A 17,328-nucleotide genomic window follows, 5' to 3' on the forward strand; every position below is an offset into this window, starting at 1 on the left:
TCACGTACCCCTGCTTCCTCCAGGTAACTCAAATAGCTTTCCAGAGGCAGTAGGAATGACAGAGACAATTTGATTAGCAGTGGATGCTGTTACAAATGCATGGTTTGTCCAGTATTACAGATCACAATTTGTAGATTTGGAAGGGACCATGAGGGTCATCTAGTCCAACCCCCTACTTGCAGGGATCTTTCACCCAACGTGGGGCTCAAGCCCATGACCCTGAGATTAAGAGGCTCATGCTCTACTGACTGAGCTATCCCTCATCTCATTAATTTGAGTGTTCTGCTTCCCATCCTATATGGGTCAGCAGAATATTGGGTCCTTGCCATGTCTTATGTCTGCTTTTCTATTTTGGCTTGGGAGGAACTTTATTTCTTCTTTTGCCAACATTTCTTTTATCCTTGCTCTCTTGTTTTCCTTGCAGTCCTTTAAACATTTCAGAGTACAGTATGAAATAAAGAGGAAACAGATTGAATCTGCAATACAGTCTCTAAGGAAAGATGGCAAACTGTCTCTTGATCAAGCTCTGGTGAAGCAAGCATGGGACAGAGTTACTTCCCGGGTAAGTTTTTAAAAAATATTATTGCACACATCCCAGTCTCTGAGCAGTGAGATACTCCAGGGGTACCACCACTTACACTGGGTTTGCTTTCTTAGAATGAAGGTAAACGGAGGCTGTGGTCTCTTTAGGATATATAGTTTTATTTGCACACCTATACAATCTGAGCATAGAATGAAGAGGCTCATAGCATCAACATTCCACAAGTCTTGCCTCCCAATAAAGTTCCCAAGCCATAGCACGGGGTTTAGCACAGAGCAAGACAAGTCTCTGTGTTCCAAGCTTCCAGCATGAGCCAAAATTCTCTCTCACGCATAGTCTCCCTTGACCTGATGTTCCCCATCCTAGGTTGAGTGGCAATCTACCAGGTAAGCGGGGCAGGTGGGAATGCCGACCCCTTACTGGACAGCACCACCATTTAGTGAAAATCTCACCTGAATAAGAGATATTCATTCTCTCTCTCTCTCTCTCTCTCTCTCTCTCTCTCTCTCTCTCTATCACACACACACACACACACACACACACACACACACCAGTATTTTCCTCCCTTCTGTGGCCCTAAAATCTACTCTATGTTCCCCACAGGTATCTACTAGGCAGCTATGCAACTATACTGTTTAGAAGACATAGCAATGTTCATGTCCATTGCTCACTGCTTCTTCTGGTTATACAGCCCATACACAAAAAGGCACAGTCACTGGCCACATTCCAGAGTGTTGCATTCTAGGATCCTACCTGCCTAATACATTACATCTCCCCACATCCCTAAATAATACCCCCCACACTATACATGCTGATGCTATTAACAGTCTTAATGTTTGTATTTTCCAGATATTTGAATGGCACCTGCACCTTGATAAATCTCTCCCTGCTCCTCTGGGTACTATTGGAGCCTGGCTTCATCGTGCAGAGGCTTCTCTTACGGAAGAAATCATCAGTCAACAAGCTCATGAGGAAACAGCAAACATCATAAACAGAAAGCTTGGACAGCAAAAGGTTTGTAGTGTGATTCTTCATAACGGTTATATTAAAACTATCACATTTTGCTAAAACACAGTGTAGGATGATATTTTGATAACATGAGCAGCGTTAGGTTCTTTTGTCAAAAACTAAGTAAAAAGAAGGAGGCTGAAATAGATTGGTATTCTTCGCGATAAGAGAAAAAAGATCCTACTTTTAAAAAAGAAGTGTGTGCATTTCCTTTACTGTTTTCAGCTTTTGCTGTCATGTTTTCTGAATGGAGGCCCAAATATGTTATGCTAGTTTTGCTACATTCTTTGAAATAAAAAGAGACTCCTGAATGAAACATTGCTTTCATGAGTGATATGTTAGCAGCCTAGGTTAAATGAACACTTGGCCAGCTTTCTCTGTTCCCTCTAACTTCATCCATTCGCTTGCTTTGTTTATATCCCTATTAATAAATGTATATCTTAAGTGCTTAAGCACAAAATTAAGGAACACAAGCATAAGTGGGCAAAAAATAGGGCAGTTTCAAGGAGGAATAAGTTTCCAAAGGTTTTGGAAACCACCTGCTAACCAAGTGGTAGTTTCTTAACTTCATTCTGCCTTTTTGGTAGAGGGGAGGGGCTTGACAGTGGAGCTTTAACCACTGTCATTTCACCCCAGAAAGGCACCATGTCAAGAGCATTTAAGAAGAAAGGGCAGCGGCTGGAATATGGTTTTTGTGAGAGCAGAGATCTTTCCTGACCTTGATGAAAAAGCCAAAGTGCAGAATGGGACACCAGTCAAAACAGAAAGGGAGGCCTGCAGAGTCTCAGAAGCAAACTGCATATTTTGTGAGGCTATGGCAGGCTCCAGGGGGAAGGAATAGTCCGTGAAAATTGCCTCCTCCCCTGTTCTTCCACTGGGATTCCTTTGCTGGAACTGTTGACAGAAGAATCCCTTCCATTTGTGGGAGGTGAAGGTTGGTTCCATTCAACCCGATGAAATATGTTTTAATTTAAAAAAGCACACCACATTTTCTCTTTGGTATTGAAACAATATTAGTGATATTAAATAAATGCCATTATTTACTCCTATGCAATTTTAAGCAGGCTTTCTACAAAGGTCTTCTAATTGTTTGATCTTAATGATTTAGTTTCTTATTTGTTTTGTTATTAAAATGTGCGGCATCTCTTTGCAAAGTTGTAAGAAAAAATTATTCTTCGTTATGACATAAGGCAATATTTAGTTAATTGGTTTTCTCATGCTGAATTGCAATGGGAAGATCTGAAATGGGGAATTTAGACATGGGATTAAATGTGTCCTTCTTAAAATCAGATTAATTTGGGGCATCTGGTGGATGCCCTCTAAATCAATCTAGCTTAATAGGTCCCATTCCAAATTAGAGATTGGAGGATGTCTGCCCAATGCTTTTAATAGACTACTTTAACTGTACTAATGTGACTAACAATGAAATCCTATACATGTCTACTCAGAAGAATGCCCAGTTGAGTTCAGTGGGACTTGGCGGATTCCTGCCTTAAATTTATTTAAATGTACACCATTGCATGTGTTAGGAGGCCATCAGCATAGGGCTTAATGATGCCTGCCTGGCTGTGATCATGAGCAGCTTGTAGATAGGAGCATTTGGGAAGGAGAGGAATGACTTGATGCCTATATAAGAAATATCCAGAGCCCTCCAGTTGCAAATAATGACTGGTACTTTGCATGTATGCTGCCCCCATGCAGTTTAGGGCAAGCCAGGAGGGAATGTATAATTCTCAAATTATTTTTAATGCTATTTTTTGCAGGCTTTACCTCATAGAATCATAGGGTTGGTAGGGACCCTAAGGATCATCTAGTCCAACCCCCTGCAATGCAAGAATATGCAGCTGTCCCATACGAGGATCAAGCCTGCAACCTTGGCATTGTCAGCACTAACCAACTGAGCTATCCACCTCCTCAGTGTTTCATTTAAATTTCATAACTTTCAGTTGATAGATCATGTTTTTAAAGAAATGTTTTACAATTATAAATACTTCCTAAAATTATTATATCTCCAACTTTATAGTGTTTAGAATGCTTCTTTATCAACAGCTGTAGCTCCTTGAAAATGTCATTCAGGCACTTGTAATGCATTACATTTTGTTGTTTTTGTTGTCTTCAAATGTTGCATGTTTCAAGAATTGCTCTCTACCTAGGGATGTACGAACATGCCTCAATCCTTTCCAATATTCATTTGCACATTCATCTGGCATTTTTTGTTCTGCTGCAATTGTTTCTATGTTGCACAAGCCAATGTTCAGTTTCATTGTCACGTCATGTCAGTTTGCCTAGCGCGCAACAGACGCTCAGGGTTGGATTCACCTAATGAGTGCCGTCAGCAAGCTCCTTTCACCCGTCTCTTCCACTGTGTCACTGACATCCCTGAAATTGGCCCACGGGGAGTTGTAGAAGCCCCAGAACGGGGGGAGGAGAGGGGCGATCATTCTACCTGACAAGCTGCACTGCTTGTGCTGATGGGACATTCACCATAGTGTGACATTGAAATCCATCCTGATATCTCAATTCCAGGCCCGTACTTATTCAATAAAATAAAATAAGACAATAGGATAAGATAATATAAAATTAAGTTGTGTTTTGTCTGCATCTAAGTCTTACAAAGGGACGTGGGTGGCGCTGTGGTATAAACCACTGAGCCTAGGGCTTGCTGATCGGAAGCTCCTGTTGCTCAGTCCCAGCTCCTGCCAACCTAGCAGTTCGAAAGCACATCAAAGTGCAAGGAGATAAATAGGTACCACTCCAGTGAGAAGGTAAACGGCGTGTCTGTGTGCTGCTCTGGTTTTGCCAGAAGCTGCATAGTCATGCTGGCCACATGACCCGGAAAAACTGTTTGCAGACAAACGTCGGCTCCCTTGGCCATTAAAGCGAGATGAGCGCCGCAACCCCAGAGTCGTTTGCAACTGGACTTAACTGTCAGGAGTCCCTTACCTTTTTAAAAAAGTTTTACTAGTTACTTGGGCAGTACCACTGCCCTTATACCAATTTAGGCTCTAGTTTTTTGTATTAGGTTTGCATTTAGTTTGCAGCTGTGTTCTGTTTCTTGTTCCTGTCTTTATTAGTACTTTGTTGTGTATTTGTTGGTGTGGGTGTGAGAGAGCTAACCGTGAGTACACTGTACACAACCCAGCTGTGTACAGTTGTTACAGGTTACAGACTCCGCTAACCCAGAAATAGTACCTCGGGTTAAGAACTTTGCTTCAGGATGAGAACAGAAATCGTGCGGTGGTGGCACGGCCACAATGGGAGGCCTATTAGCTAAAGTGGTATCTCACGTTAAGAACAGTTTCAGGTTAAGCACGGACCTCCAGAATGAATTAAGTTCTTAACCCAAGGTATCACTGTAGCTGTGCTAGATGTTTATACACAGTGAGTATGTAAACTAAAAAGCATCTATGAAGCATCAGTTCAGTAGCCATTGTGCCACAATAGGCAGAAGTGGCAGAGCTGTTGGCAGTAGCAGCAACACCTGTCAGGTGGTTGTGGGCAGCAGCCCATTCTGATTCCTTACTGTTGTAAATCTACTTGGATGTGTTGTTGTCTTTCAAGTTAAGGGCTGTGAAAAGCAGTATTTTGAAGTAATTTTGTCACAAGAATGACAAGTGAAAAAATTGAAGTTGGCTTACTTATTTACCGATATCAACCTTATGCTAGTCAGTTTACATAAGGGCTATGCGTCACTAAATCCTCCACACTCAGGCAGCCCAAGGACAGATATATGTAGCATCTTTTCATTCTGGATATTTCCTAAGTGATGATTACTAGTAATTCATTTTAATATGTAATCTCCCTTAAACCTTTGAAGTACTGTTGCTTAGATACTACAGAGAAGAGTTATTATTAGGCTTATACTGATTTGTATTTATCAGCATGGGTTAGCGGCTTCCCATGCTTCTAACACAGACAATACTTATTGATCAGTCTTATTTCATGTGCCAAAGTTCACTGTGCATTGAATACATAACATACTTGATGGATCTAAATCTGTAGGTTTTAAGAGGGGAAAGAATTTGTTCAGGTGCTTTGAGCAGTGCAGTAAATGTGCAGTGTTGGGATACAGGTGGAAAATTATAGACATGAAATGTTAACAGCTGCCAACTGTTGATTTTTATCTCAACAAATGATAGATTGGTAGATAGATACCTTATGCAACATGTTCCCCTCAAGCTGCAAGTGCTTTAGGCAGTGCCTCTATTGCCTGTTTTCAAATGTGCCAGAATTATTAGACACAGCTTTGGCTCAGTACCTCACAAGGCACTTTCCTTCTGTAGAAGCTTTTGCTGCTGTAAATGCTTTACCTCGCATATAAATGTAGCAGCGTGATCAAATGCTTTCATACACTGAGTCATCAGTGCAGATTTCAAAAATTGTGCTTATTAAAATTGCCTATGGTGAACCTTTTTTCGCCTTCTCTTTCCCTTAAAAAAAAATCCAATTTAGGATGTGCTTAAAAATGTAGATGGTTACAAAAAGACATTCCAGGAGATCCACAGAGCTCGATTTGTCAATGGAGTCCCTGTTCCACCAGAACAGCTAGATGATATGGCAGAGAGGTAAGTCATATTTCATTCTTAAATGCTGCAGTGATAAAAGGATCTGTTTGATTTACATTATTTTCAGTTAAAGTCGGTGCCTCTTAGGTTTCCGGTGGGCTTTTACTGTCTATGGAAACAACAAGTTGTTGTTGTAAACATCTTGCAAAGCCTTTTCTGGCTATTACTGGTAAAAGCTTAAAATTAAATAAGCTGTGGATTTTGATCTCTCTCTCTCTCTCTCTCTCTCTCTCTATATATATATAGTGGTTGTTTGTTGTCAGTGAACGTTAGGAAATATGTTATGTAACAACACCTTGAACATATTTATGGGAGAAGTAGTAAAAGGATCACTTGACAATGGAAAGCATTTAGACTTCAGTCTTAAATATATTTACTAAAAAGCAAGCTCTGTTGAATTAAATGAAATGTACTTTGATGTAAGCATGTTTAGTGCAGAGCAGTAAGTCACATTTTCTTCACTTAATAAACATAGTCATTAGTTTGCTACTAATTAGCAATATACAAAATAACGACAATGTAAAATTAAATGTGCCTTTAGGCTTTGCATTTGCAGCCTGAAAACATAATTTTCTGCAAATTGACTGTTAACTATAGTGTGATTCATGTCTAGGTTTGAATTTGTTGCCTCTACATCTGAGCTCCATCTGCTGAAAATGGAATTCTTGGAACTGAAATACCGTCTGCTATCACTCTTGGTCCTTGCAGAATCAAAATTAAAATCATGGATTATCAAATATGGAAGAAGGGAATCTGTTGAACTACTTCTTCAAAACTATATAGTAAGCTTATCTTGATTCATTTTTGAATGCAACTTTGAAACGTAAATGAAATATATAAACCAAGAATGCAAAAATAAATAGATCTTACAGGATGGTGTCAAAATGGTGCCCCTCCATTGGCGGAGCACATCCTTCAGCGGAATGAGCAGAGAAGCAACCTTTGGTAATTCCTCTTTTTCCATGCAATCCCCATGCCCCCTGAAAGCTGCTCTGGGGGCCTACCCAATCCTCCAGAACAGATTTTGGGGTGGCGTTCAGGGCAAATAAAATTGCCTCACTCCCTTTCCTGCTGATGGATAACACCAGCTGGATAACACCCACAGCTGCATGGTCTGTATGATGGCAATCTTTCCTCCTTTTTGGAAAGAAAAAGCTTTCTTCTTCTTCTAGGCTAACATATTTTCCGCAGAAAGGAATTACAGAATGAGTGGAGGTGAAGCCTCCCACATTGTGATGAGTCAAGGCACACACTGTGCCACATCGCCCATGTTCTTAATATATGCTCTTTTTACTAGGCAACTGTCAATCCTCTAGAAATGAACTGTTCCCTCCTAAGCAGTCACAAAGCATTCATGTTCAGCTTTCTTGGCATTTTACTTAAGAACCTGCAGTTTTGTGTTACACTGCAACTGACTCAGTTACAGAATTTGCATTTTGCCTGCAGAATGTGCCGGGTTCAAACCCTGTCATTGCCAGGTGAACTTGGTAAAGGCTACTGGCTGAAATCCTGGAAAGCCAGTCAGTAGGTAATACTGAGCTAGATGGACCAATGTTCTGGCCAGTATGAGGGAGGTTTGTATTTTTGATGCACAGAATATATCAATATAATATATTCAATATAATATAATCCATATAATATATTGATATAGTATATCTCTATAAAGCTGTTCCACACGTAGTGTTGGATCTGGACTAAGTTACTTAGGTTCCATTGAATTCATTGGAACGATCTATTTATGACTTGAGTTCCACTGGTTTCACTGGGAACTAAGTAAAACTAATAGAGCGGCCCCAAGTCCCAGCTGACAACCATGGTGTAGACTAGGGTGGTGTATTGATCCCAAGTCTTCCTAAAGATTGCAAGAGCAACAAGTCTCTATGGCTGAGATAGCAGTGGTGCAAATTTTGTTGTTTGGTTGCTTTTACAGAATCTGATCACCATAGCTTCCATTTTTAAAAGAGGTGGGAAATCCTTCTATGCCTCAAACTTACATATATGTGTTAAAAGCAGCTTCTGCTACGATCTTAATTCAAAGCAAAATGGAGAGTGCCCTCAGTCATAGCAGTGGGACTTAACTAATCTTCAACTCATACCAACTATTCTCATGGCCCCAGTGAACTTTTCTGATTTTAATTAAGACAATAGTCCTGGTTAGCCAATAATCATTTGGATAGTAGATATGCATTTTGAAGTGAAATGGAAAACCAAATAAGTGAGATAATAGCTCTCTTTTTAAACCTATTTATTAAGCTTGCATAATTTTTTTACTTAAAATGAAAAAGTGCATTTTGTTATTTTATATATTCCAGAATCTGATGAGGCTGCTAATGTCAGTAATCCATTTGCCAAACTGAAACATGTCTATGCTTAAAAAAAATGGATAGTGGAATCTATACATGCTATGCTGACTGCAAATATGTCTGTTGTGCCAGAATATCCTCGAGATATGCACAATTTTTAAGAAAAAAACTTCTGGGGATGTAAACTTAAGGGGGGGTACCCTAAAATAGTCCAATAATAACATGATGGCATAGTACATTAAAAGACTGGAAGGAGGTGGGGGAAACTGACAGTTGAGTGAGAGGTTGGAATAGAATGGAGTAATTGGAACAGGAGTGTGGAGAAATGTATGCCAGTATATATATGTGGTAGGAAGAACCATCTCATTGTCAGAAAAGGTCACTTCCTGTTTTACAAGAAGCTATTTTTAAATGACCCCATGAATGGGAGAGAGAGCCATCCATAGAAATTAATGAAGAAATAAAATAATTTAATACAGCTTGGATTGGGTACAATATACCCACGAGACTGTTGGGTGGAGCTGTCGGCCAGGTTGGAGTGCAAGGTGCTAGATTGGAGCAGATACAAACACTGCAACATCTTGCTGAAGAGTCCCCCTTGTTTTAATTATCTATGGATTGTTGAGGTGGGAGGAGAATGACCTAGGTAGACTCTATACACATATGAAAAACGCTGTGAAAATGCTTTATTTTAAAATGTTTTGAAAAATACATTGAACTTTGCATCTAGTGTCACATTTGTATGATACACTTTACAACACATTTAAAACGTTTTATTTGCAGCTGTGTAGCTGAGTCCCTAGTCTGTTCTTCAGTGCAACATATCATTTACAGTTGCTAATATGTGAAGTTAATAGGCTGACACTAGAAGAGCTTACTAGTAAAGTCAAGTTGCATTTTGTAGTTGCAGACAGGCCACTCATCTCCCCAGTATACTCTTTTCTCCATTCATTTCTGTGCGAGCCAAATCCCACTTAAATTTGAAGTAAAGGTAAAGGGACCCCTGACCATTAGGTCCAGCTTCCGGGTCATGTGGCCAGCATGACTAAGCCGCTTCTGGTGAACCAGAGCAGCGCACAGAAACGCCGTTTACCTTCCCACTGTAGCGGTACCTATTTATCTACTTGCACTTTGATGTGCTTTCGAACTGCTAGGTTGGTAGAAGCAGGGACCGAGCAACAGGAGCTCACCCCGTCGCGGGGATTCGAATCGCCGACCTTCTGATCAATAGGACATTTGAATAGATATGGGGCAGTATTCAACAAACATTTTTGTGCCAATGCAATGATTAGCACTAGCACAAGTGGTTAGCCTCTTTCTACTCTCATCCCATCCCCAGATCTGCTCTGCACATTACTATAGAAAGTATTGAATTAGTTTATATAAAATATGAAGGGATTTATGTTGTGCAAAATGAAAAGAGAGGAAGGGAAGTCATTGGTATTTTAAGGTTGTTTAAGTGAATATTCTAAAATGTAAAATAGAAATTTAATAAAAAAATTAAACTCTGAATTAGACGGACCAGTGCTCCGATGTATTATAAGACAGTCATTCATTTAATCTGAATGACATCCCAATCCCTAATTGTGACACTTTTCAATAACTAATAATTTGTGCTCAATGATTATTGAAATCCTCTTAATATTTTACAAAGTAATGCACTTTTTGATGATGGTGTAAAGTTTATTAATGTTCAGAAGCATTTCCACATTTCATTTTATAAGCCAATAGAGAAAGATGAAATCAGACAAAATTCTTAACATACATGAAAATGTAGGTAATGTTTATTTCCCCATAAATTGTATCAATATCATTTGCATTCTCTCTCTCTCTCTTTTTCTTTTCAGTCTGTTATAGAAAATAACAAATTTTTTGAGCAGTATGAAGTTACTTACCAAATATTGAAAAAGGCAGCTGAGATGTATGCCAGAGCTAATGGCTCATGTAAGTAACAATATATTTGTTTGGCATTAGATTAAAGTGCTTCTGGATTCCATTTTTGCTGTATGATCAAGCTGAACTGTTGCTAAGCAATTTGGAACATGACAAAATTAGAGTTCAGTGTACAAATTAACAACTAGAAGATCAACTAGATGAAGAAAATTCAAAGCAATATTCTTGGCAATAACACAGTAGGCATTCTCTAGTTTTGCACTGAAGCATATGGAAGCAAGCAGTCCCTAAGCAAAATATAGGAGTCCCTTGACAGCATTATAGGTAACAGCTAGTAATTTAATGGGTGTATCATTGTTGATTTCAGGCACCTGTATCATCCACATGTTCTACCCTTAGTACAGAGAAATTGATGTGGCTTTCTGCTTCCTTGTTTGATAAACAGATTTCTGTGAATCCATAGGCCAACATTGTATAAGAAATGAACAGATACACTGTGATACTCCTTACATATTTTATTGTTTGTACAAAGTGCTTGAATTCTTAGCCTTAAGATTGCATTGATATAGCAAAGACCATTTCCTTTTTCTTGGTCATGTATTTCCAGTGGTATAAGAACTAGGCTTTAGAATAAATAAGAACCATATAGCCCAGTCCCACACCTGCAGTAAGGCTGGGGGTAATAATACTACTGACCTTGTACAGTTATTGTAGCAATTACCAAGCACTAGGGAATGTTCTATAAATACTAACAAGAGAATTCCCTATGGAGATGGGTGGAGAGGTGGATTATTCTCTTCTGCCTCCCCCCTCCTGCCATTTTCCACTTTTTTAAAAAAAATCCCTATCTTTAGCGTCATGCGGTTGGGGTGAATTAACCATGCCAGCTCATATTTTTAAGCCATTGGGGTGGCAATATTAATTAAATTTACATATGACCTAAGCCAATAGCGCTGAAGTGAAAAAGCACACTCTGTGTTGAGATTGTGAGTGCAAGTGTGCTGTAGCCAGGGTTTTTTTTACTGGAACTTAGTTCCAACACCTCTCAGGTGGGACCCCATTGCCATTATAAGAGAGCAAGGGAGGCGTTCATGGTGAGTTCCGGCACCTCTTTTTCTAGAAAAAAAGCACTGGTTGTAGCAGACATAATATTTGAAGCAACATTCTATTCCCCCCTGCATTAGGGAGAAGGAGGGATACTTCTTTAAAGATGCTGCTCACCATATGCCGTTTTCATCCGTACCAGGTTAAATATTGAAAACAAAAGCAAAATGCTGCTGCGCATTTAACCAGGGCACAGTTTGGGGCCAATCAAAAGTTTTAGAATTGGTTAATCTAACCAATTAATGGATTAAAAGTTGCAGCTCTGGGAATACTCATTTCAGTTGGGTCAAGATTTATGTTAAACTCCAGTACTGTATTTCAGCCGAAGAGATAGAGAGTGTTATGAGATTCATGAATGAGACAACAACACAGTGGAGGCACTTGTCAGTAGAGGTGAGAAGTGTGAGAAGCATGTTAGAAGAAGTCATTGCTAATTGGGACCGATATAGCAGCACAGTGGCCAGTCTGCAAGCCTGGCTAGAAGATGCCGAAAAAATGCTGAATCACTCTGAACCTGCCAAAAAGGTAAGGAATATTCTTTGATTAATGCTGTAGTGGCTGTGTATGCTCTTTGCCATTGTTTAACAGGGATCCTGATCCAAAGAACGTTAAGCACAGCAGCACTGGACACATGTGGACCAGCATCATTTGCTGACAAAACAAATAATTAGCTACAATAGATTTGGTCAGCTATTGGAAAGGGGGCAGGCTAGATGTTACAGGGCAGCACAGGAGACAACTCCTAGGGGCCAAGGTCCCTTCTGGCCCCCCAATAAAATATTTGAGGGGGCCAGTGCCCCCCAAAGTTGATGAGTATTGCCATTCAAATGTGCCATGTCATGTAATTGCTTACCTGCTCCTCCCTGCAAAAATTTTATTCAAGTTGGCACCCCTGCAGGGCAGGAGGATTCAGAGGTAAAGACAGGTCTGGCATTGTCTCCCAGAGAGAAGGAGATGGAAAGAGGAGACACATACACCTAGATGTAGCACCACTATATGCCACTATATGAAGCCACTATATGCTCAGACTGATCAGAGGCTTAGCTTTGAAAGAAGCCAAGGCTCAGAATATGGAAAGAAATAGGTAGTAGAAATAATTTATTATCATAGTTTGCTGAAGGCTGTCATGCATAGTGTCTTCAAAGATCAGCCTGGTCCAGGATCTCCTTACACACATGGAATCTCTGATATTCTGCATAGGTGCCCCCATGCTTCCCTTTAGAAGGCAGGGCCAGTAAATATTTTGGTGGCTTTTTTTGCCAGTTTAGTCCTACACAGTCTCCAAGGTTCTTCGAGTGCTTTGGCCACACAGCTGCCAAACAGTCCTCAGCCTTTTCCCCCAGTATGAAGTTGAAGAGGTTGGGGTCACCTCACAGCTGCTCTTGTTCACATTTGTAGCTTCAAAGTTTGGAAGAAGGTTGCCTATTTATTCTTATCAAGGCAAGTGTATTTGTTGAAGCATGAACTGTAAATAAAGCAAGGTTGCACCTCAGTGTCTCAAATCTTCATTTGGGTAGTCTTAATGATGACATAATAAATAGGCACCAAAAGTTTTTTTACAACATGCAGAAAACAGACATTGTCAGACTAGTTGTAAAGGGAAGTAAGGAGGAAACCAAAGGATGCTTTAATAAGTGGTGTGAGGTTTTTATGTTTGCATTTTCAGAATTCATTGCTAGTTGTGTTCTTCTTAGGATTTCTTCCGGCATTTACCACAGTGGATTCAGCAGCACACTGCTATGAATGATGCTGGCAATTTTCTGATCGAAACGTGTGATGAGACCATTTCTAGAGATTTAAAACAACAGCTGCTGTTGCTGAATGGACGATGGAGAGAGTTATTTATGCAAGTCAAACAAGTATGTCCTTGGTGGTTTTTGTTCCATAGTTGTTACCCATTGACACAAAAAGGAGCTGGAAGGGGAAAATCACTTCCCCAAGGTGTCTTTCCACATGAGAAAGGATTTAAAGCGAGGCAGGAAACAGTTAAGCGGGAATATGTGGAAAGGTGGAAGGGGGCAGAGAGAGAGAGAGAGAGAGAGAGAGAGAGAGAGAAGGAGGAAAGGGTCACCATGTAAATTTGTTCACAACTTCAAAAACACAGCCCATTACTCAGGAAAAGAAGCCCATGAATACCTGAGTGTAGGTGCTTAAGAGATACAGAGTGCATGGCAGCGAAGAGAGAAGCAAGCTCCCAAGCGCTGGTGAGACGGCTTGCTTTCCCCTCTTGCCTACATCTGCTTTTAAGGGTGATGCCTGAGCCTGAGTGAGTTCAGGGGGCAGCAGCACAGGAATAGGCTTCCCCACCGACGGAGCGGGAGAGGAAAAAGCCCCGTGGCACCGCCAGTGCAATTCTGGCATACTTCCTCTGCCTTAGATGCAGAACATACTATGCTGACTCCTTATCCATACGCTCTCCACTACACAGTGTCGAGTTCAGCCACATTTCGTCGTGTTTATTGACTGAACACCCCCCTCAGTGATAAGGGGGTGGGCCTCACCCACTGCACCCTCTTCCTATGCCACTGTAATGATGTGCATGTTACTTAATGCTATTTTCAATGCGAAAATATCACTTCACAGAGTTCTAAAAATAATACTGAATGAAGTACAAGCATTTGCTCCTGAACCAGTCAGTGTTCTATTGACCCTCTGTTTTATCTGCTTTCATAGTACGCTCGGGCTGATGAATTAGACAGAATGAGAAAAGAATATTTGGATGGTGTAGCTGCCTTGTCTGCTTTCACTGATCAAGCAAAGAGGAAATTCCGTGTTCCTTTAGAAGTGTCCTTTCTAAATATGAAAATGTTTGTTCAAGAAATAGAGGCAAGTTTCTTTTTCTTCCAGCAGAGAACATTCTTTAAACATTCAGGGTTGAGTCCAATGGAGAGAGCAATGTGACTTTTTTCTTCCCCTTCAGCTCCCAACACCACCTCCCACGCTGGTCCAGAGTGCTGGGGGACTGGGTTTAGTTTACCCAACTGTTATTTCCTTGTCTTCTGCCCTGTCCTGCCTGTTGTACCCAGGGTTTATGGGAGAGTGCATCCTCTAGGGCAGAGCCTTATTTAGCTGGTGCATCAGTTTATATATTCTGGTTTTCAGGTACTTTCTTTCCTTGCAAATATTACACTTTTCATTGTATTTCTCCCTTGCTTACATGAGAACCAGGAAGAGCTGGTGTAGTGTAGTCATTATAATGGTGGACCAGAGGTAGTATTAAGTTTTACTCAGAGTAGATCTTGCACCTACAACTAGCCGGACAGTCACTGTATAAAAAGACAGTGCATACCTACATACATAGTTACTGCTGAACTATTTGTTGCAGGATATTAAACAGAAAGTGCCTGTGATGGAATCTCAGTACAAGATGGTTACAAGGACAGCACAACTGGTTACCAAGGAACTCCCACCAGAAGAAGTCAATGAAATGCTTGCAACTATGTCAGGAATCAAAGGACAGCTTGGCAAGGTATTCAAGCAATTGTTGAAGATGTTCTAAGGCTTAGATATAAGGCTAGGACTGATGTGCATGCCTACTTGGAAGTAAGTCTCAGAGAATTCAGTGGGATTTTCTCCCAGATGAGTGTCTGTAGGATTACAGTATTATTTGCCCTATCAAAGAGGAAATCAGGCAAGGATGGCAGGTAAGATGAGGCTAAAAGGGTAGGACAGAGAAATGTGTGGGAGAGAGAAGCTGATGTGGAGTATAAGACAGAAGAATGACATCTCACCCACACAAATGTTCTAATGATAATTTAATAACTACATATTAAAGTCAAAATAAAGTGAATAATATTATAGGAACCTGTTACTATTTTAAACCTTTTATGTTGGTGCTAAGGGAATAAAGATGCATTATAAGGCCCATTTTACTTTAAAAATGCACAATATACAATAATGTGAATGTATATATTTCTCAGGTAGATGGTACCTGTCCGGTTGTGCTCTATGAATCTCAGCAGCTGCTGCCTCACCTGGAAGAATTGGAGAAGCAAATTACAAATTTTTATGAATCTCTTGAGAAAGTCAATGAAATTATTTCTGTCCTAGACCCCGAAGTCCAGCCTGCCGATGTTTTTAAACAGCAACATCAGGTATTTCTTCCATGTAGGGGAGATTCGGTTGAAAAGTATACTAAAAAGATTGATATTTTGCTCCATGAGGCAATTTCAGCTCTGTACCCGATATTCCACTCTAGGCAACACAAAAGTCACTTTAGATTGCATTGAACTGAAGCTCACCTTATATAGTTGGCACTGACCCAGTTTGTCAGTGAAATTTTTCCATTAACTTCAACATATGGTTGAAGAAGGGGGCCTGGCTCAGTGGTATAGCATATACAATCCCTGGCATCTCAGATAGCAGAGCCAGGAAAGATCTCTTAACCAGAGACCTTGGGGAGCAGACATTCATTTTTGCATTCATGAAGGCTAATATTTCTCACTACTCCAAAATATCTGTGGACCTGCATGGCAGTGGAAAGCTGCCATACATCTACATGTTATCATAAACAGTGTGTTGAGTGCAGAGTGTTGAAAGCAGAAGTCACCTTTGCAAGCTTAGGCATCAACCCTGTGCACCAATGAAAAAAAATGTTATTCTCCTGAGTGAATATGAAAAAAGGCCTCACTGCATACAGCGTTGTGAATCTATCCTTATTAAAGCAATATGCAGCTCTTTGACCTATGCAGCTTTCACACACTTCTATTAGAACACAGGAATCTCATCTGCTATCATTAGAAGGAGTACTTTAGTAAATCTTTGTAAGGAATCAAAGGAATATGACATTAAAATTGCCTGGTAAGCAAGTTCCCTCTACCACAGGCTCTGCTTCAGGAGATAATCCTGCTTTGGAGAAATCATAATTAAACCATACATTCCAGATTATTCCAGGCTGCTGATCTTTGCTTTAAAAAACTACAATAATGGTACTTTCTAAAACACTTAAGGCACCACCTTACTTTTTGTGATGTTTTAAACAATAATCATTAAAATTTAATGGATTCTACTTGCTGAGTGCCTTTTCTTTTTTGCTTTGATGTGCCTCTTTATCTTCTGGGGAATGCAGTGATAGAGACGAAGGAACATGCGCATGAGTAACTTAAATCCTGATCCCAAGTATATTCACTCAAAGGTAGCCCCCCACTAGATTTTACTGGGGATCAATTATATACAAGATGCTTTTAAAACTGCAGCCTTAGTCACCTGCTGAGACATGCATAACTAATGTTACAGTTGAATTTTCCATACGACACAAAAATTGCTTTCTGAATGCTAATAAGCCCACAATACGGGTTTGTCATAAATGTAACATATTTACATAGGAAAATAGCCTTGAAGCATTTAATGAGTATCAATGAATCTTCTGTTATAATATTTTAACAACTAAAATTTACATTAAAAGGCCAATACATGATCAATCCTGTTTCATTTCAAATGCTCAAGAGCTATTTGAAAACATTGGGGCTTCAGTACACATAAACCTCACACAAAACTACGACCTTTAAAAAATGTTTGCAAAATAATAAATAACATCTAATTTTTGTGAAATGATACTACTGCAACTTCTGTATTTTAAGGATAAATTCGCTCATTATTATTATGTTAAAAAAGAAAAACGGTGGATATACCACATGGACTGGTGTTACTTTGACTATTTAGTTTTCCTTACTGTAAAAACACTTTTAATTTTGCTTTCATTTTTCATTTTCTTTTAGGATCTAGTAGCTTATCAAGAAAATTGCAAGAAAGACATATCACTAATTGAGAGAAACAGTCAGACCATTGTGAAGTTTGTGACTTCAAGTAAGGTGTTACACCACTTCAATCTTTCGGTGCTTCAAAAGAAAGTAGTAGAAATACAAGCTGCTTTTCAGGTAATTTGTTGTGAGAAGAGGTTGGTCCATTCTGCAGC

At 39.8% G+C, this 17,328-nt stretch overlaps 1 protein-coding gene across 1 annotated transcript in view; it reads left to right on the forward strand.

Moving 5' to 3' along the window:
• SYNE1 (spectrin repeat containing nuclear envelope protein 1) overlaps positions 1-17,328 on the forward strand; it is a 286,933-nt gene that overhangs the window by 67,078 nt on the left and 202,527 nt on the right. The window contains exons 13-23 of the mRNA XM_083434682.1: positions 425-562; positions 1,391-1,555; positions 6,002-6,114; positions 6,728-6,896; positions 10,265-10,361; positions 11,737-11,939; positions 13,109-13,273; positions 14,088-14,240; positions 14,740-14,883; positions 15,335-15,508; positions 17,132-17,290. Of these exons, the coding sequence (XP_083290808.1) occupies positions 425-562; positions 1,391-1,555; positions 6,002-6,114; positions 6,728-6,896; positions 10,265-10,361; positions 11,737-11,939; positions 13,109-13,273; positions 14,088-14,240; positions 14,740-14,883; positions 15,335-15,508; positions 17,132-17,290 (1,680 nt within the window). The remainder of the gene's footprint in view (positions 1-424; positions 563-1,390; positions 1,556-6,001; positions 6,115-6,727; positions 6,897-10,264; positions 10,362-11,736; positions 11,940-13,108; positions 13,274-14,087; positions 14,241-14,739; positions 14,884-15,334; positions 15,509-17,131; positions 17,291-17,328) is intronic.

This window comes from Podarcis tiliguerta (assembly GCF_965153285.1).
Source record: "Podarcis tiliguerta genome assembly, chromosome: 3".
NCBI lineage: Eukaryota > Metazoa > Chordata > Lepidosauria > Squamata > Lacertidae > Podarcis > Podarcis tiliguerta.